The following is a 21,654-nucleotide window of genomic DNA, read 5'->3' as shown; positions in this document are numbered from 1 at the left end:
ACCCCCTATCGGGTGGGACACCACCGACTCACCATCGGTTTGGACAACTGACGTCCTACCTCTACAGGCCCTTCTAGACGCCGAATAAGCGGCATGGGCTGCAGTCCTATCAAGCAAACGCCGTACGAACGCCAGGGGGCATTGTCCTGCCAGGAAACCTGGGGCGCTGTCCTGCCAAGGATGCAAATTAATTCCTAGGACCTGCAGCTCGTCAATGATGTGACAACCTCCGACGATTTAACAACTCTCCAGCTGTCTACATCACCGACGGCGGGACCATACCACCTCCTACTATAAATCGGGGAAGGCAACAGTGCTAAGGAGGTCCCTTCGAAAACTCTCAAGCTCTCCCTCTCTCTCTCACTCTCTCCCTCGTTGAGCTCCTTGTTTCCTTTTACTGTTGCCTAGTCTCCTCTCTGACTTGACCGTCGGAGGGTCCCCGCCGGAGCCTCTTTCGGTCAGTGAGGACTTTCTTTTGCAGGCGCTCGTTCCCGATGACCAGGCGACGAGGAGATTGGCCGTAACAGACATGATAACTAGCAGTTATAATAGAAAATAATCTAATAATTAGGAATCACTAAAAAGTTGTTTATATGTGAATGCATTTCAATCTTTATAACTGAGATAAGATTAGAGTGTAATCATATGCTACGAGCTCCTTTCTTGAAAAGTAAAGCCTCTTCTTGTATCATGCCTCGAACCAAATTAAATAAAAAAAAAAGTCACGAGAACCGGACGTTCAAAATAATAAAACTCTATGAAACAAAGGGAGGCCTTTTAAACTGTATGATAAATGTTAAAACATTGTAACAATATCATTACTTTAAACTTGGCAGCCAGCATTCCAGAACTTTGACACTAGACTAATTCATATATTTCGCGTGTGAACAACTAATGCATCTTACTAAAGAATTTAGAGCGCCCCCCTTCTCACTTCTCTCTTTCGCGCGCTCCACGTGTTGTGCGTGTGCGTGTCAAGGTGAAGCGGATCATGCTGTCGTCTTTAAAAGAAGCATCATGCATGCCTGGCCATCCAGCTTGTTAGGCATGTGATCACTTTCTCTTCCGTCACACTTAATCCCACCTATGTGATGTTAGATATCGCTTTGTCTCTTCAGGGTACACACAGTGCCTTGCTTTTTGCAACAGTTCCTATACATTGACACAGCTCAATGTAGGTCTAACTCATCATTTCATAAATTGCATCCTATATCTTAAAAAGAGGCCACTTAGCAGCAGATCATATCCTACACTGCATGTATCAGTATGGCTATGCACCATATCAATCAGCTTTTTTTTTTTTTTTTTTTTTTTTGTGGTCCAATCATCGAGATAAATGCATAATAAGTAGGGCTCATATGAAGGAAATGAGATGACAAGCGTGAAGCACAATCACATAGTACATACGGTATAGGATAAATTAATTCTCCCATCAAGCAGCTCTGGGCATTTGAACATAGAAGACATAATTGCTACTAAGGGAGAGCACTGGCATCCATTGCATTATGGAACACTTAATTGAGTGCATACAACCCCCACCATCAGAGGGTGGTCCTAAATCCACCAAATCAATTGGTTGAACCATTGCTCGACCGCGTCCAGCAATGGACCGGGAGGTGGTAATCAATCACAGGAACGACATATCCATAATTCACATTTACATTGTTTTTCGAGAAAAAGAAGTTAATTTGCATTGCTAATCCAAGTAGTTAAAAAGAATCAACGAGGCAGCAAAATATCTATAATGAAATTTGTGCAAGTTTTTCTTGTAGGTGCCAACGCCTTAGCTAGATTGTCTGTCTAACTCCGGTCCATTGTTTCACGTCCATGCCGGCCAGTACTCTGAGAAGACTAGTACGCCACGTGGTGGGCTCGGTTGGGAACATAACCGTGACCCTCCGTGGTCAACAACGAGGACCACGCGCAGAGACGGATGTTAACGTCTCGATGTGGACCATGACATGGACGAGCCGTATCTAGTGATTAAGTGGGCGACAAGGAACCAGTGATTAAGTGGGCGACGTGTTCCTCGCTCATCCAATCACTCACTAAGTCACGAATCAGACAACAAATCCAATAAGCTAAATCTATATCATGATCATCAGGTCTTGGGCCAATAGCAGACAGCAAACGCCGGTTGAAGCTAGATAGCAGATGGTTTCACTCGATGTTGTATAGTACGCGCACAACGACTGGCTCGTCCAGATCTGGTGCAAAATTATTTGCACGGAAATGTGGCAGGGATACTGTTACGTGCACCATCAGCAGTTCGGAGGGACGAGAGGATATAATTAATGGAATGGTCCATTTGAGATGACTGTGTGATGGATTGCAAGAAATGATTTTACTGTGAAGCTATATATGGACCTATTGCAGTTGACCGTAAAACAGTACTGTGAAGACAGATGGTATCACAAAACGCACCAGATAGATGATAGGAATACTTAATCTTGATTTTGGCTTCTGCAGACTGTAGTTCCAATGCTGTTATCAGATTATGGATCCATTTGATTCATGAGAAATATTTTTCCTCGCTGGAATGGTGTTATTGTGAAGTTGATGCTTTTACATAAAAAAATAATTTTTATATTTTTAATTTGATATATTTTATAATAATTTATATTTGATTGAGTATCTATTTTTATAAAAAAATTATGTAAAATATCTGCTACATTTTTTATTAAAAAAATATTACTCTATTTGATCTAAAAGCTCAAAAATATTTTTGAAAAAAAATATTATCTCAAGTTTTAATAGATGAAAAAAAAATTTTCTGCATCTCACATGATTTTTTTCCTTACAAAATAGGAAAATTTAATTTTTATGAAAACATAATTTTTTCATCTGTCTGCTACAGAAACTCCAAACAAATATGAGATATTTTTTTTATTTTTCTATCAACCAAATAAACACAATGTGCTGTTAGAAAAATGAATTTACTTACTCAAGCGTCTTTAATGTGTCTACAAGCTTTCTTTTCTATGCACCACATGGAACAAACATTAGTAATTAAATATAATGACCTTCAACTTAACCGTATAAAACCAACTTGAAACTTAACATGTTATGCTCGAACGCCTACCCACGTCTTTGTTCATTGTCACGCCCTTTTCTTTCACGGTACTTGGTATAAGTTAACTGCTTGCAACTTGCAGTAACTACTACTTTCTTTGTCATTTATTGTAACCTGTACATTAAAAGAGTCAGCAAGGCAGGGACTGTTACACTGACATTTGAGTTACACTCTAAACTTTATGAGACGATTCCACCTATCCAAGGGATTAAATGAATTTAAATATAGGTGCAACCAAACAACATATAATTGTAGCAACCGTAAGCAGTATATGCATGACTACAATTCATTTACCATAACTTGCACATTAAAAGAGTCTGCAAGGTGTGGACTGCTACATTGACATATGAGTTATACTCTAAACTTTATGAGACGATTCTACCTACCCAAAGGATTAAATGAATTTAAATACCGGTGCAACCAAACAGCATCATATAATTGTAATAACTGTAAGCAGTATATGTATAACTACAATTCATTTACTATAAATTGTACATTAAAAGAATCAGCAAGGTAGGGACTGCTCCACTGACATTTGAGTAATACTCTATGAGACGATTCCACCTATCCAAAGGATTAAATGAATTAAATACAGGTGCAACCAAACAACATCATATAATTGTAGGAACCATGAGTAGTATATGTATAACTACAATTACATAGGAATTGGTTGGAGCCTGCAATTAAATAAAATCTTCGACTAATTATGACTAGATGCATCTAGCGCACCAAACAATAGCCAACTCATATTCATTGTACTCCAATTTATCTCTGCGAGCTTGTTGCATGTAATTAATTCATTTGAAGGAGCAATCAATAAAAATTTGCATATATTAAAAGATTCAATAAATATACTGAATTATGTCTCCATTCAAGTGACAGAAATTTAACAGAGGAATGATTGAAATATTTTCTAACGACAATACGAAGGACATCATGCCATTAGTATAACAACATTTTTTTTCTCTTTTTCTCCGTGGAATAGCCTTGCACCATAACATTACCTCTCCAGCGGACATCATAAAGGCAACAATAGAGACAGACTAACAAAGATGTCAACTTTATCAGAAGATAACCCCCCCCCCCCCCCCCCCCTCTTTTTTTTTTTTCTCTCTATCTTTTTTGGGGTGCAGAACCTTTATTTTATTTTATTTTATTTTTTTATATTGAAGAAAAAAGAACAATGGGGATCACATCTGCCCAAGCTTCCTTTGTGCATTGCCCGACCGTGAAGGCTTTTAACCTCGGTAAAGGGAAGGACACGGCCCTTCCTCACCCAAAACGGAAACCCACAACCAAGGGGTCACCTGAAAAAGAGCGTGGCCGACGTCAGAGCAACAAAAAGGTGCCCCATTCCACGTGACCACAGTACCTTCCTCGACACGTGTCATCAATCCAGCGGCCACCATAACCCCGGTGCCAGTTCCAGGCTGGCCCACCTCTCTGATAAGACCTGATAACCCCCGTACGCTTTATTCCTCTCCAATTCGAAGCAGAAACCGGGTCATGGGCCCCGCCCACTACGCGCTCCTATCGAAGGGTGATAAGTACGTCGTCTTATCACCTCCCTGACTTGGGACAGCTGTTGCTCCGGGCACTGGATAGCGACGCGTTGATTGGTCGATAAGATGAGATATGCGGTTAAAAAGGATTTTGTTATATTATTCTTTACGGAAATTAAGATATTTTGGAATGTTTAATAACGTTAAAAAATAGGGGGAAAAATTTGCAAGGCGAGGGCGGTAAATAGCTAGGGGGAGGGATGACGTGGCGACTAGAGTCTAGACTCGGTTTAATGACCGAAATACCCTTGTACATGTGAAATGACCGGCTTCCGCCGTTGAAACTGACACCCACTTTGCTTTCTAAATGCTGCGACGTGACCGGTGCTTTACTCGGTTTCCTCAGATACCCCTATATTATTCCGTGGACTTATATTGCAGTCGGTAAAATGACCGTTTCAACGACCGGAGGATTATTATATGCCTAGGATAAATTAAAAATAATAATTATTTACTTATTTATAAAATAAAATTAAAAATTTAAAATTGAAATTTTTATTTCTACATATTATTTTTCGAATCAATGACTGGTCCCGTGTCCTGATATTAGATACAAATAAAAATTGTTATATTTTTATCATGCTATAAAATATATATTTATAAGAATAAAATAAAAATATATTTATAAAAATATAATATAAAAGATGTGATGCTCGGCAACATATCTTTACGAAGATTTGGTTTAATGCATGCAAAGTCTGATTTTTTTATTAATTAAAATATTTTTATTTAATAAATAATATTTTATTGATTATAAATTATTTTGGTTTTAGTAATAAATATTTCAAACAATTATAGTAATTTAATTATATTTAAATAATTTTATTTTGTTATAAAAATAGTTTGTTTATGGTGTTTTTTTTTTTTTTTCAATGGTAAAATTTTGATGATTTTTTTTTGTAAGTTGAGTTATTAGTAGCTTTGAATGGAGATGTATTTTTAAAATATTTTTAAAAAGTAGGGATATTACCGTAAAACTGGGAGGTCAGAGGACAGGTGGAGATGCCGAGGTGAAACTAACAAGAGGGACAAGTTAGGACGGAGGGGCAAAGTGGGAAACGAACTAATAGCCAGGTTCTTGTTTTACTATGAAAGCGAGGAGGAGAGAGAAAGAGATAGAGAGAGGGGATCCAAGCATGGGGCTATAAAAGGCACCAAGAAAGAGAGAGAGAGTTCCAAGAACCAAACGCGGCGCCATAAGAGGAAAAAGGAGGGGGGAAGAGAGAGAGAGAGAGAGAGAGAGGGAGCCGGAGGGCTTTTCGAAACCCTAGAAATCGCGAGAAGGGTCTTCTTTTCTCAGCTTCGAATCCAGTTTCTCCCCAAGATCTCTCTACTTTCTTATCGTTTCTTGAGCAGGCGTGGCCCAGATCGAGGTCTCCTCTCGAGTTCTACGAAAAGGATTTTCTTCTCGCTGTAGATCTGTGATGGACGAAGAAACGTGGTCTTTCTCTGGATTTGAAGCTGGCTGGTAGGTTTTCTTGATATTTCCTTGCAGTTTCTTGGGTGGATGTTTGGTACGTCTGGGTTTGGTGGGTGGAAAGAAGAGCTTTTCTGGGGTTTTTGATGCGGTGGGTTGGCTTGTCAGGGATTGGTGGAAGATGAAATTTTACTGAGGAGAAGACGGAAGCGGAGGCGGTGGTCGTCTTTTGTTTGCTGAGTTCGAGTTTTTCTTGGTTGCAGCTCAGATCTTCGAAACTTGTGTGTTTCTGTGGTTTGAGTGGGGGCTTTAAGAAGGAAAAGTTGAGTTTTATCCATCCTGGAGGTTTTGCTTTTCTATTTCAGCTTTTTGTTCAACAGCTCCGACAGCTGAGGTCTAAACTATTCTCTGAGAACCCGGAATTGCCTCTCAGGTTAGATCTTGAAGGCAGAGGTGGGGAGAGGTGGGAGGAAAGGTTGCCCTGAGTCTGGAGGTGGGAGGAAAGGTTGCCCTGAGGCTGGTCTGGAAGGGTTGTGGGAGAAAGGGAACAATCTCTTTGGAGGTGACAAAGGAGAGCCTTTTTTTGGTAGATATAGGAAAGTTTAGGCTTTCGCTTGTCCTGTTGTCGTTTTCCTGTTTCAAAATCAAATCTTTGCGCTGGAGCGTTTAGGGATTCCCGGAAATATGTCTTCCTTGAGTAGGGAACTGGTTTTCCTAATACTGCAGTTCTTGGATGAGGAGAAGTTCAGGGAGACGGTTCATAAGTAAGTTGCCTTATTTTTTAAAGCTATTTTAGGAAAAAGAAAATAAATTTTATCTCCGCTCTGCATACTTACGTCACACGTTTTCTTGGAATTTTAGGTTGGAACAAGAATCTGGCTTTTTCTTTAATATGAAGCACTTTGAGGATCAAGTTCTTGCGGGGGAGTGGGATGAAGTTGAACGGTATCTGTCTGGGTTCACAAAGGTTGATGACAACCGGTATTCCATGAAGATCTTTTTCGAGATAAGGAAGCAGAAATATCTTGAAGCTCTTGACAGGTATGACCTAAGGTTTTTTTTTTGTACCTTATCATCTGAATTCTTGGTAAAATCGATGCCATGTTGGGTTGGTCATTGTGTTGATTTTAGGCATGACAGAGCAAAGGCTGTTGAGATACTTGTGAAGGATCTCAAAGTCTTTGCATCTTTCAATGAAGAATTATTCAAGGAGATCACCCAATTGCTTACCCTGGAGAATTTCAGGTAATTGTTGTTGGGCTTTGTCTCTATTTTCCGAAATGACTTGCATTTCTTGGCACTGATACTACAGTTTAATTGTGCTTGTGCAGGCAGAATGAGCAGCTCTCCAAGTATGGGGACACAAAGTCTGCTCGCAATATTATGCTTATGGAGCTTAAGAAGCTTATTGAAGCTAATCCATTGTTCCGTGACAAGCTCACATTTCCACCTTTTAAGGCTTCCAGACTGCGGACATTGATCAACCAGAGGTATCTCCTCTCTTTCATGTGACTTTTTTCAAGGAAGCCTATTTTTGGTGAAGAGGAATGTGAGAAATTTTAAGATACTGAGCCCTACTGTATCTAAAGCTCTAATTCCAAATCAAAATATTGTCCTTTCTGAACTTCAGAGACACCTTCTTGTGCTTATAATGATTGTGTTCAATTCTTCAGGTTTTATAGTACATGACATATGAGACAGTTTATGTGCTTTAAGTTTCCTTCCACATTTGATTTTGTTGTGTAAGGACTTTGATAAGACTAGTGACAGATCATGATCTCTGTAAATGCACAGACAAATGATGAAGTTACATTTCACATAACTCTCTAAGTTTACAGTATTGTAGCCATACTAGATGATGGTGTAAGTAGGATTTCCTTTTGCATTTCATTAAGTCATTGCCTGCTTCTATGTTTCGGTTTATATTCTACTTATCTATGCTTTTGCTTGTAGTTTGAACTGGCAGCATCAGCTTTGCAAGAACCCACGATCCAATCCAGATATCAAAACACTTTTTACTGATCACTCATGTGCTCCTACTAATGGAGCACGTGCTCCTCCACCCACCAACAGCCCCCTTGTAGGACCTATTCCAAAACCAGGCGCATTTCCTCCTATTGGTGCTCATAATGTAAGCAAATTGTTTTATCCTTTATCTGGTGACTTGGTTCCACAAAGTCCAAGTCGTTGACTAATGGCAGATCTGCTTATTATGCAGCCATTCCAACCAGTTGTATCTCCATCTGCAAGTGCCATTGCAGGATGGATGTCGAGTGCTAACGCATCAATGCCACATACTGCTGTGGCTCAAGGAGCCCCAGGTCTAGTGCAGCCTCCATCTACAGGTGATTCTTTCAAACTCTGAAGAATTATTACCAAGCAGAGAATGTTTCATATTTAGCATTTGAGTCATCTAAAAATGTGGCAATATGTTTTGCAGCAGCATTTTTGAAGCACCCAAGGACCCCTACAAGTGCGCCTGGTATGGACTATCAAACTGCTGACTCTGAAAGCTTGATGAAGAAAATGCGTACTGGCCCATCTGATGAGGTTGAGCATAGCAATATCAAAATCCACAAATGTGCTCCAGGATTTAATTTGGTTCTCTGAGTATGATGCTTCCATTTATCTGTGAAAATATAATTGGAATGATTTTTTTAGGTGCCATTCTCCGGTGCAAGTCATCCGCCCAACATTTATACTCCAGATGATCTTCCCAAAACTGTGGTACGGGCCCTCAATCAGGGTTCAAGTGTTATGAGCTTGGACTTCCATCCGCAACAACAAACAATTCTTCTTGGTAGGTGCTTTGATGCAATAACTACATTGTCATGTTAGCAATCATTTGTTTTTGAATTATACTGTTTACTGATATGTTGCTGCATTATCATTTGCAGTTGGAACAAATGTTGGTGATATTGCAATATGGGAAGTTGGATCTCGAGAAAGGATAGCACATAGGACATTCAAGGTTTGGGATGTACAATCTTGTTCAATGGCCTTACAGGTATTGTTTCTCTGACTGAGCATTGTTTGCCATTGTCTTTGCTAGACTTGTAATGTTCTATTTGTTGAGGAGGTTCTTTTGCGTAAATTATGATAGTACTTACACAGCCCGTTCTAATATAATAATATTATATTCAGACAGCACTGGTGAAAGATGCAGCTATTTCTGTGAATCGATGCTTATGGAGTCCTGATGGATGTATTCTTGGTATAGCTAAATGGAAATTATTCTCTGCTAATGCTATTTTCATTTCAATATGGATGCCTTTCTGTCATAGAATAGCGATTCTTTTCAACTTGACAAGTTATGTGAGCACTGCTATGTGATTTCTTGTAGGAGTTGCATTTTCAAAGCATATTGTGCAGGCCTATGCTTTTAATCCCAATGGAGAGTTGCGGCAACAATTGGAGGTCAGTTAGCAATATTGTCCTAACAGTTGTATATTTGCTTCTAACTTGTGATGTTTTTCTGGGTGCACAGATTGATGCTCATATGGGTGGTGTCAATGATATTGCCTTTTCTCATCCGAATAAAAGTTTGTCAATAATCACATGTGGCGATGACAAGACAATTAAGGTTAATCAGTGAAGACCTATGGTGGTTTTTCAAAAGATAATGAGAAGGACATAGTGATGTTCACAATGTTCATTGCATGACTGACAGGTGTGGGATGCTGCAACAGGACAAAGACAATTCACATTTGAAGGTCATGAAGCTCCTGTGTATTCTGTCTGCCCTCACTATAAAGAGTCTATCCAGGTAGTCCTCATGAAGTTGACATCTTCTTGTTGGCCCTCATTTTTGTGTACTTGCTGAGTGAGCTCATCTTCATTTGCTTCAATCCACATTATCTCTGATGGTGTTGATAACCTATATGTGAAATTTTTAGGAAGTCATCTTTTATCCATTTAACACCATATTTGTGATCTCTCTTACTTGGTAATGCTTGCAGTTTATATTCTCCACTGCTATCGATGGAAAAATCAAAGCCTGGTTGTATGATTGTTTGGGATCTAGAGTTGATTATGATGCTCCTGGACGCTGGTGTACGACAATGGCATATAGTGCAGATGGATCAAGGTGAGACATGTCTCAGTTGTGTCAAAGTTTAAGACTTGACAGTCTGCTAGTACTTCTAGTTTCATTATTATGTTTGCTAGTGCACAATGACCAGAACTCATGCATGCAAGTATTCATCTAACAGCATAGTTTTAACATGGTTGCCCTGCTGAAACCATTTCAGACACCTAACCTGAGACTTTTTTTTTTTTTTGGCCTAAAACTTTTGACACAAGCAGGATTATTATGGCTTTGTTGGATGTTGTAACAGCATATGGCATCTGGTGCATTATGATTTTTAAAATTAAATAATATCCTTTTCTATTTAACTAAGTGGATAAAAAACATATCTAAGATGTTAGTACAATAAATTCTGTGCATGGTTTCTGTAAAAGAATGATGATTATGAGCATTGGCCAAAATGCAATGCTTATTGGCAATCATAACACAGATATGCACACACGCACATGCGCACGGGCACACACACATATATGGTGTAATTCTCTCTACTGCACTAGATGGTATGGTATACTATATTTTTATCATATAAATTTATTATCTTATAAATAGTATGATCATATAAATTTTATCTTATAAAATTGTATATAAATATGGTTTTATATAGATATAGATCAATTTACAATATGTACATGTAATAGATGTACATCTGATGTATATACATCAAAATAGCAGTCTAACTCTATATTTCTTTTTTTTCCCCGCTAAGTCTACTTGTATGTGTTTCAATCAATTCAAAATAATCCAAGGCCAACTCTCTTCTACTTCCTGGTCTTCTTACGTATGTATGTATGTATGTATGTGTGTGTTTGTATTGCGTATTGTGTGTGCGCCATTACCTAGGAAGCATGGATATTTCAAAATGTGTGCTGTAGCCAACATGCATACTTGTTGGATACTTCAAGGATGTCTCAGATACTTATTTTAAGAATCCTATTTTTCAAAATTCAAATAATTTGGGATGCTTTGATATGCTTGAGATATCCCAAGTGCATGTAGGAATGAGGAGGGAGGATTTATTTTCTTTTAGTTATTGATGAGTACTGACCTTTTAATGTTGAATGCTTTGTTTTGGAGTTTGTTATGCTGATATTATTGTGGGGGTTATGATTACAATGTTTCATAGGCCATTACAATGTTATGATGGCGGTTGTTTCAAACAATGTCTAATAGTTGACTTTTATTTTGGCTGACTTTTCAGGCTGTTGATGAAATTTATTGTACATCATCACTTTATGATTTTGTTTGACCTAATCATTTCACTATTCACATTTTTGTTCCAAATTTGCAGGCTATTTTCTTGTGGAACTGGTAAAGAAGGTGATTCCCATTTGGTGGAATGGAACGAGACCGAAGGAGCAATTAAGAGAACATACTCTGGCTTTAGGAAACGCTCATTAGGTGTGGTCCAGTTTGACACAACTAGGAACCGTTTCTTAGCTGCTGGGGATGAATTTATGATTAAGTTTTGGGATATGGATAATGTCAACATCCTAATGACTACAGATGCTGATGGTGGATTGCCTGTTAGTACAATATCCATTAATAAACTTCCTTTTCCCATATCTACTAAATAAGTACATATTAACAAATTCTCTTGACCCTTTATTGCAGGCAAGTCCTCGATTGAGATTCAACAAAGAGGGTTCTTTGCTTGCGGTCACTACAAATGATAATGGGTTCAAGATCTTAGCAAACAGTGATGGACAGCGTTTGTTAAGAATGCTAGAGGGCAGGACATATGAGGGTTCTCGGATCACTTCTCAGCAGATTAACATTAAGGTAAAAATTTACATATCCTGATAAGTTTCATAGAGAACTAATATCTTGCCATGCTAATATTTGCAATATCTTAATTGGTCACATTTGTCTCAAACCTGCAAAATACATGCATAAGTGGCAAGATATGTAATGTACAAAAAAATGGTGCACGTGGAGTATAGTTTGCTTTGGTTGTGTACATAAAATCTTTAATTGATGCTGATGGAGAAAATTAATTCCAGGTTGAGCCCTATCGATGGCTGAAGAGTTGGCTTTTTTGACTCTTCATATTAGGATCCTCTATGCATCATTTTCTTGTATTAAGTACCAGAAGATGGCTTATTGGATTGATCTTAATCATCATGTTAGGCGGATGTGTGAAAGAGAAGATTCAAATTGTTGTCCTTTTGATATCCCTACATGAAGACTGAATCCATTTCCTGATTAATTAAAAGCAAATTTAAAGGGCTAATATAAATGTTAGAAGATTTAATATATGCAAACTGGGAATAAGTTTTTTGAGAAGTTAATTCTCAATGGTCACTTAGTTTTTATTTTAATATTATATCTGAAAAATTAGTCCATGAAATTACAATAAAGGAAGTAGTTCTTCACTTGACTCATGGATTAGCTGGGTTCCATCATTACACCAAATGCAACATTGAATATGTTTTTGAAATGTATTCATGCATGATCGTTGTTCTCATATAAGATGATATTTCTTCCTTGTACAGCCTCAAATTGTTAACACAATGGGCGCTGTTTCCAATGTTTCTGGTTCTCTAGCTGCTACCCTTGAGCGCCCGGATAGAATTTCTCCTGCAGTGTCAATGAGTGCCTTGGTAAGTAACAATGTGCTGCCATGATATGCAATTCCTGTCGCATGTGTATTTCTAATGTTACGATCTTAATCAAAATTGCAGACTACAGTGGATGCTACTAGGATAGCAGATGTTAAACCAAAGATTCTGGATGATGCTGATAAAATCATGAGCTGGAAACTGGCAGACATTGTCGATTCTGCTGAGCTCAAAACTTTGCGGTTGCCAGACACCATGTCAACGACAAGCAAGGTATATGATAATTATACACAAAAATTTTTTCATTTGGTTTCTCATGCTACTCAATATATCAAAGGAAGCAGAATTTATACTTATGATTACTATTTACTTTAAATATGCTCTGTTTTTTTAAAACCTCATCTTTGTTTTTCACAGGTGCTAATTTCTGTTGGTCTTGATTCGCTAAGTTTATTTGTAAATGGTGACTAGGCATGACATCATTGTAGCTTCATTATCATGTGACTACTCTTTCTTCATGTTTGAATTCTCTTTCAGATATCCAGGTTGAGTTCTTTCTTCTATTTGATGGAATACGGATTATTAGACATTATTTATTATTGTACAACTTGAATGATGTAAAGTACAATTTAGAGTTTTGAAGGGTGTTGCAGCAAAAGTAGCACATTTAGTGGTGTGCAATGCTGATGTTTAGGAATCTGAAGCTAGTTTGGGAAACCAGATACCTATTTTTATTTTGCTTAGGTTGGTCAGTTGTGTATATTCACCATCCCCAAGCAAATAGGGTAATGACTTTCCTTGTTATCTTATGTTATTTATGAACAAGGGAATGAACAACCTGTACGGATTTGCTCCAGAAGTGAGTTAATTGTATGGACATGTAACTACTTTGGATGAGGATCAATGTCACTGTCCAGAATTTTGATTGTTTGTTTGGTAAACTTGTCATTTCTGGGAGTGGCACTGATTTAGAAATGACAGAAAAGTAGCATGTCTTTGAAACCTTAATCGCCTGTTTAGATATTTGTGCTGGAATGTCCTGCAGAAATTGGGTCTGTTGGTCCACTTAGCCTGCATCTTTTAAAGGCCTGCTGAAATCCCAGTCTGTGGGCCTGTTGGTCTGCAGGAAGAAAAAAAGGACCCATGGAGGTCTTTTTTCCTTCCCATAGGATTCAGGCTAGAGGGGAGTTCGGTTGATTTAGGCCATGCTCAAATGTGTTTCCTCGTCCATGATCCAACAGGAAATTTAGCTCAAATCCTGCTGGATTACCCAAACAGTCCCTAATTTGCAAGGATTCTTTTGCACTTTATTGAAGCACATCTATGAGCAGGAGGTGTAATAAGTAACTGAATTTGTTAGTCAACATCACATAAATGGTACTGGTAGAAGTATAAGTGACATTTAATTTAGATTCACGTGTATGTTGTTCTGTTTCACAATCTAACATAGATCTAACAAGTGCTGTTTGCCAAGACAAGACCATTGGGTTACGAACACTTGCATGATATTCTGTTTATTAATTTTTTAGAATTGTGGGGTAGCCAGTGTCAATCACCAGGAAGAGTTCAAAATTTGGTGCAAGAGATGTTTTGCTAATGGGCTTTACAGTACATTGTATGGAGCATTGGATGCTCAGAGAAGATTGCTATTGGATCAGTTCTTAAGGACTCAAATGTAGAATAAAGATTCAATACATAGAAAAGAAGATAAAGTCACCGTTCTCAAATTGATATAGACAATAAACTTGCTTTCATACTTCCGTACAAGCCCTAAATATGAGAATTAGTCAGAGAGCACCACTGTGAAGTTTTATTAAGTGAAACCTTCTGGGATGGCTCAAAGTTTGAGAAACAAACTGAAGCAACTATAAATAGAACTTTTGGCTCTTGAGAGTGTGTGTAGCAATTAAATGATGGTGGAAAAAAGGTTGGACAAAAGGACTGCTGTTGCCAACATCTAAGTAATGAGGTCAATTAATTTATGTGCAACCTTTGGCTGAAATACTGAACTTGTTGCAAAAATAAGAAATGAACAAACACTTAAATAATATGAAAAAAAAAAAACAAAGTGAAACATTTGATGAACATAATAAAAAATAAAAGGAAGGAAGAGCATGGAATTTCATACCGGCCTGAACCAGTCTGTACACCTTATACCGAGCCGGACTGACGGAAAATCGGAACGGTTCAGCCAGAGTATGAAAAACTAGATGACATAGAGAATTTTCATGGCTCCTTGAAATCTGGGAGATTTGATGGTTTTAATAAAACACGAGATAAGCTTTTTGTTTAATTGCTCAACATTGGTATGATTTTGTAGGAGATGATTGATGATCTAAAGCTTAATATGCATGACAGTTGCACCGATACAAGATTATTTGATTTAGAGATATCATGAAAAATGTTGCTAAGCCTCCTTCAGGTCAGTGAGTACAAGGATTTTACTTGAAATGATGTAATTCAAGAATGAAAGTGATACATCCATTACTCAAAACTGGAAAGATTATCACTTAGGAAAGTTGAGCTAAGAGAATGTTTTTTATGCAGTAATCTGATTGAGAGAGCAAATAAAAGGACATAATGTTGCTTTATTAGAAAAAATAAAGGAAAGAAAAAAATGGTCTTGGCATGATGTAGCTTCACTAAAGTTGATGCTTGAAAAATTTCAGCTCTTTTTTGGCTATGGATGTTTGTATGAAGTAGTGAAGAAAATCCTAGCCATTGATTGGGAAAAGCATTGGAGACAGAGAATTTGGAATCCTTCTTCACTCTAGTATCTATATGCTTGTTTTGTTTAAAGAACATGCTGATGCTTCATGCAACGTTAGAGCCTCTGCCTTGCTGAATTTTATGACCAAGGCATAAGAAAAACATTTAAGACACGTATATGAATGATAGAGAGTATGCTGAGGTTATAGGTTGGTACCTATCACTGAATCATGAAAGCAGAAAAAATCAACAACATAATGTTACATCTTGAAAGCTCTAAACTCAGGGCGTCTTCTTGCATACCCTCTGATGTTTTAAGATGGGTACAACTACAGGATGAAAGCTTTAAAAGAGCTTGATTAAAATACAAGATTTTAGGATGGATATATTTTTTAGATTCTTTTTGCTGCTATTAACTAATTTTGGAGAGTAGTTGCATTGTGGATCCTGTCATGAGACTTGTTGAGGTATTATAAGAACTCTGTCCTAATTCTTTTCAAGTTGAATTTATTAATTTAATTTAGATTCACTAGCATCTTTTGAAACCTGGGATCCATCATTTGCTTTTGTAGCACAGATTGATGTTTTATGAAAGAACTAGCTATCAGACCATTTGTTTAATTTTTCCATTATTTATTATCCCACTTGAATAGCCACTATTTGTTTATTGTTTAGTAAGTTGTGGGCCCTAATTCCTTACAGATGAGAGATCAAAGAGGTCCTTTTAGATATCTGTTGGGAAAGATTTTTCATTTTTCTTCTTGACTTTGCAAAGCATTGCAAGGTGAGGAAAGAGGATAGGAAAGAGAGAAGAATATTAATGAAGGATAGGAAGGTAAAAGAATTGGGGGATTGACTGCCCTGCTGTTCAATATCTAGAATAGCAATCTTGATGATGACTCCACCAATATATGTGGTGACTACTTAGGATGTTCCTATGTTCCTGTCTCTTGTTTTCCATTATATTATTGCTTGCTTTTTTTTTTCTTCAGAGCTTGTTCTTAGTTTTGCAATATGTACTTCACAAGCTATTTTACCCTTGTATGTATAGAAGAAGAATAGTAATGAAAGATAGGAAGGTAAAAGAATTGGGGGATTGACTGCCCTGCTGTTCAATATCTAGAATAGCAATCTTGATGATGACTCCACCAATATATGTGGGGACTGCTTAGGTTGTTCCTATGTGCCTGTCTTTTCTTTTCAATTATATTATTGCTTGCTATTTTTGTTTCTTCAGAGCTTGTTCTTAGTTTTGCAATTTGTACTTTACAAGCCATTTCACCCTTGTATGTATCGCAATTCTTCTTCCAGTTTTCATGACATCTTTTGTTATGACGCCTTTAAATTATCAGCCCCTCCTTTGATGTTCCATTCAGTTTTTTAATATTAGTATCCCTTTTTTGCAAGCCAATGTATTGCTTTGATCAATTATATTAATGAGACAGAGCTTCTGTTTCACACCTTGAATCCCTGGTCCATCTTGTGGTGCACATCTAAATCATAGCAAACCATCCACTGATATTATTTTGCCAAAAGGACCTACTTGTTATCAACACTGTTTTAGAATACCGAGTTTTTCTACCTAATTCGAGCTGAAACCCTTATTTTGAAACCCAGTCAGCCCCTTCAAATCCTGTCTGCACAATTGGGCATTGTTCTTACTTTCACTGGTTCAGGCTGGTCATCATTCTAGTTGTTGTACTTATTGCAGGTTGTGCGTCTGCTGTATACAAACAATGGCATGGCTGTATTGGCTCTTTCTTCCAATGCCATTCATAAGTTGTGGAAATGGCAGCGTAATGAAAGAAATCCAAGTGGCAAGGTTAGCATATTGCTATACATATGCCAGATAGGATCAATTCTTTGGATATTTGCTTTATTTGAATTTAATCCCTTGTGTTATGTTGCCAGTCCACTGCATCTGTTGCACCTCAGCTGTGGCAACCAGCAAATGGAATTCTTATGACCAATGAAATAAATGATAGCAACCCAGCTGAAGAATCAACTGCTTGTATTGCTTTGTCAAAGAATGATTCATATGTTATGTCTGCATCTGGCGGAAAGGTTTCTTTGTTCAACATGATGACATTTAAGGTACAAAACTTCTTAATAGACCATCTTCCATGTGTATGTGCTGGAAGACATTTCTTCATGTTATATGTCATGTTCTTAAAACATCATTTAACTGGTTTTATTAATGATATGGAGTTAATACTGTACAAATGTTTCACAGGTTATGACGACCTTTATGTCACCTCCTCCTGCAGCCACTTTTCTGGCATTTCATCCTCAGGATAATAATATTATAGCCATAGGAATGGAAGATTCTAGCATCCAAATATATAACGTCAGAATTGATGAGGTGATGGCACAGTTCTTCTAAGTTTTTGCTTTCTGGAGAAAATTGCAAATGGGGTGTGGATACTAGATTTTTCTGGTGTTTACGCTACAATAAAACCTCTGAAAAACTAATGTTTGCAAGTAGTGGCAGGAACTGCTGTCTCTACTTTTACAAAATATTGAAGTGCTGTTACTGCTATATTAATTTTAATACTGGATTTTTTTTTTCACATGCTATGCACGTGACTGTGAAGAGGAAGAAACCAAGATGCCGTATTGCACTTCTCCTGAAATATTGAATAAAATAAGTGGAGTCAGAATGCTTTGGTGGTGTCTAACCAGAGTCTCCACATTGTATGAAAGCAAAGAATTACAAGCTTGTTGCATTTACTAATAATTCTTTTAGTTGTTGCCGTCTCATCTTCATAATAACTGCCTTTCTAATGTGCATGCCAGTTTAGATATGCAAAGAGAAACCTAAAGTTACATTATAAGCACATTACTACTGACCTTTGAAAGGATATTGGCCTTGGTGTCATGGATCATTTGTCAACTGAGATAAGAGAGTAAGAAAACCTCTCTTTTCCTTTTACTCTTACCAAGTCGACTAAAAAAGTTAAAGAGTACTAGTCCCTGTGCATGGGCTTAAAGTTTCTTAACTATTAATATCTCCTATATTTAAATTTCTTAGAACTTTCAGCAGTAGATCATATGTGTGTCATGATGCCAATAGTCCATACTAGGGATGATGTTGTTGAGGGTTGGTTTGCATGAAAAACATTTACTGTTAAGTTTTCATTTTGCCATTTTTCCGGAGTTAGAAGCTGCCACTTCAGTATTCATTTCCGTTATGCTTGCAGGTAAAAACCAAACTCAAGGGTCACCAGAAAAAAATTACAGGCCTCGCATTTTCGCAGTCATTAAATGTGCTGGTATCTTCAGGAGCTGATGCACAGGTATATGGTTAATTAATCTAATGGCCCTTTTTGGATGTAAGTATGGATAAACTTTAGTTCAGAAATAAGGTAAATTTGCTTTTCTCAGAGAATAAACAGTTGCTCCAACCCTCTAACCTATGAGAGAGAGAATGAGGTTGCAACATATGAAATCATAGCACCAACTTTCATTTTCGCTTATAATTTTTTGTTGCATTTTCTAATTATTGTTCGCTTTTAACTCATTGTTGTAAATTAAATTGCAGCTTTGTGTATGGAATATTGATGGATGGGAGAAGAAGAAATCAAGATTCATTCAAGCACCAGCTAGTCATGCAGCTCCATTAGTTGGGGAAACCAAGGTTCAGTTCCACAATGATCAGGCACATGTCTTAGTTGTGCATGAAAGCCAACTTTCAGTCTATGACAGCAAACTTGAATGCCTTCACTCGGTTAGTTCTTACATCTTGTTATCATAGTTGTAGTTTTTCATGTTGAAAAAGAAAACAAGAAAAAAAAAAAACCCATGCTCCTTCAATTGTAGAAATTTAATCACTAAGATTTATCCTTACAGAAATGCTTTTATGGACTAAAAGTAGCAAGGAAGCTTTATAGATATCAACAACAAAAGACCTGAGATTTTTGTGGTTAAGTTACAGGTATAATTATAATATGATTGTGTCACTTGTCTTGTATAGGACTTTTTTTTTTTTTTTTTTAAACCATCTGCTTGGCATTCCAGTATAAACCCTCCAACCTGGTGAGGGGAAGTTTTTGGCAGGAAAACAATGATTGCTTCGGTCCTTAGTAAACCAGATTTTTTTTTTTTTCCGGGCTTGCACTTGCAAATATTTTGGGAGATGGCTCTTGGAGTTATCCTCAAGGATATTTTGGCTATGATTTATGACTGTATGAGGCTATGATTAATGATCATATGTGATATTAGTTCACAGGTTCCATAACTCATGTAATGCTGAATGATGCATTTGATTTTGTAGTATATCCATTTCATATCATGTACAATATCATTGATCACAACTGAAGGGTTTTTGTGATGTTGGTGAAATGGATCATGGTTTGTTGTAAAAGTTGGACCTCCTGCAGTGAGACAATATAGTTTGATCAGTGGAAGAAGGGCATAGGCCTGACTTTGAGATGCATTGTCTTGTTAAACTCATTTTTGTTTGAATCTTTTGATATTAGCTTTTGGAGGTTTGACTCATTTTCAGGTGCTACTGATTTTCAACTGACCTTATCTCTTGTAATGCAGTGGTCTCCTAGAGATGCCCTTCCTGCACCCATTTCATGTGCGATATACTCCTGTGATGGTCTGTTGGTATATGCTGGATTCTGTGATGGGGCAGTAGGAGTTTTTGATGCAGACTCCCTGAGGCTTCGATGTCGTATTGCACGTTCTGCCTATATATCCCCTACAGTGCCCAGGTATTCCAGCATTCACATGAATCAGTAACATCTCTTTTGTTGCATGAAGACAGCAAACTAGCTATCTTAAGTGGATGAATAATTATTTATAGAGACCTGCCAACTATAGCAGCAGAAGTAACCTTATCTTAAAATTTTCAAATTACGTCCATGGGCATAATCTTTTTTACTATTAAGTTTGAGATAATCTGCATTCTTCTTATGTAACGCAAAGGTATACTTATCTTTCTGCAAAGCGGCTTTGTTCTCTAATTTGGGTTGGATGTTGAACTTGTTGACCTAATCACCATGCAGCACTGGAACAGTCTATCCTTTGGCAATTGCTGCCCATCCATCAGATCCCAATCAAATAGCATTGGGAATGAGCGATGGGGCAGTCCATGTGGTGGAACCGTCAGATATAGAATCAAAATGGGGTACGCTGCCCCCCAAGGACAACGGAACCCTCCCATCCATCCCTTCCAATCCAGCTCTGTGTAATCAGGTACCAGAAGGACCTTCAAGGTGACTAAACCTGTAGCTCTCCAGCTGTGCAGGTGATCAACATTTTTATCTGACACCTTGCTGCCTAGGGAAGTGCCATGCCTTCCAGTTGTAAAGCTTGTTATGATTTTTGCTGTCTAGATTTTTTTCCCTCTTGGAGAAGAAAAATATTTTCTAGTTCACAATATTTAAGATATGGAATGTGTGTTATGGACTAATCTAATTCTTTCTGAACATAGAGTAGCAAATGCACAAAACCTGTTGATTTTTTGTGTTTTGTAGCATGCATATTCTTGGTAGTATTTGAATTGTGCCTATGGTCGTGCTGCTATCTCTTATCTGGTGATGAATCTGATAGGATAATTTTGTCTATAATCATCATACCATGTCTGGGAAAGTTGAGGATGTTTCATTCCATACAGTAAGCTCTAAGTTGTAAGGATTTATATACACTGCCATCACAATATATCTAGCACCAAAATCAGTTGTAAGAGCTTCTACAGGATATGCTGATTGAGTTTGTTACCTAAATTGGAGCTGAATTTAATTATGTGGATAAGCTTTTTGAGGCCAGCTCCATGGTGTAGTGCATTCATAGAATAGCCAACGGTGAAAGCTTCCCGGTGTTAGTTCACCGTGTGATGACTGGAGCTTGAAGTATAGGGTAGCACTTTGTCCTGCTGCATCATATCTAGTTCTCTGCTCATGCTCAACTCCTCTTGCATTAACTGGAGTGGAAAAAAAAGGGGAGAAGATACTGTAAGAGATCGTAGCAGTTTATGATTGATTTGACCTTGGTGCGACAAGCAGTTTTTGGATTTGATTTACCTTTTTGGGAACAACATTGGAGTTGTTCGCCATTAGCCGCTCCATATGTTCGTCTAAGCGGCTACTACAGGAGCTATGCTATTGCTGGTCCGTATATGATCTTGGGAGAGTGCTGCACGTACTTATTCTGAGTAGCTCTTGGTACAAGAAAATCACGCAAGGAGTTGGACAACAGAAATAAAATCTTCCAATTGCTCTAACTAGCGTTAACGCTGCCAA

The 21,654-nt window shown here is 37.6% G+C and overlaps 1 protein-coding gene across 4 annotated transcripts; it reads left to right on the top strand.

Moving 5' to 3' along the window:
* Positions 1-5,809: 5,809 nt before the first annotated feature.
* On the top strand, positions 5,810-20,877 carry LOC105043997 (protein TOPLESS-RELATED PROTEIN 2). 4 transcript variants are annotated; one of them, XM_029264211.2, is made up of 26 exons: positions 5,811-6,103; positions 6,221-6,816; positions 6,914-7,093; positions 7,184-7,297; positions 7,384-7,542; positions 8,006-8,183; positions 8,271-8,397; positions 8,493-8,602; positions 8,714-8,852; positions 8,950-9,059; positions 9,197-9,266; positions 9,396-9,469; positions 9,540-9,635; positions 9,723-9,818; positions 10,012-10,139; positions 11,428-11,662; positions 11,751-11,918; positions 12,632-12,739; positions 12,821-12,970; positions 17,118-17,228; positions 17,318-17,500; positions 17,640-17,768; positions 18,607-18,702; positions 18,948-19,133; positions 19,952-20,124; positions 20,419-20,877. In XM_029264211.2, the coding sequence occupies exons 2-26, from the start codon at positions 6,737-6,739 to the stop codon at positions 20,630-20,632; spliced, it is 3,414 nt and encodes a 1,137-aa protein (XP_029120044.2). In that variant the 5' UTR covers positions 5,811-6,103; positions 6,221-6,736; the 3' UTR covers positions 20,633-20,877. The 4 variants fall into 4 exon arrangements, with proteins under 4 accessions (XP_029120046.2, XP_029120044.2, XP_019705657.2 ...); XM_029264213.2 differs by lacking the exon at positions 20,419-20,877 and adding an exon at positions 19,256-19,340 and having other exon boundaries at positions 5,810-6,816; positions 19,952-20,097; XM_019850098.3 differs by having other exon boundaries at positions 5,811-6,816; positions 8,496-8,602.
* The last annotated feature ends 777 nt before the right edge of the window (positions 20,878-21,654 follow it).

The sequence above is a fragment of the Elaeis guineensis genome, chromosome 4 (genome assembly GCF_000442705.2).
Source record: "Elaeis guineensis isolate ETL-2024a chromosome 4, EG11, whole genome shotgun sequence".
NCBI classification, from domain to species: domain Eukaryota; kingdom Viridiplantae; phylum Streptophyta; class Magnoliopsida; order Arecales; family Arecaceae; genus Elaeis; species Elaeis guineensis.
Note: the sequence above shows the minus strand (reverse complement) of the source record. Positions and strands in the feature narration are given on the sequence as shown.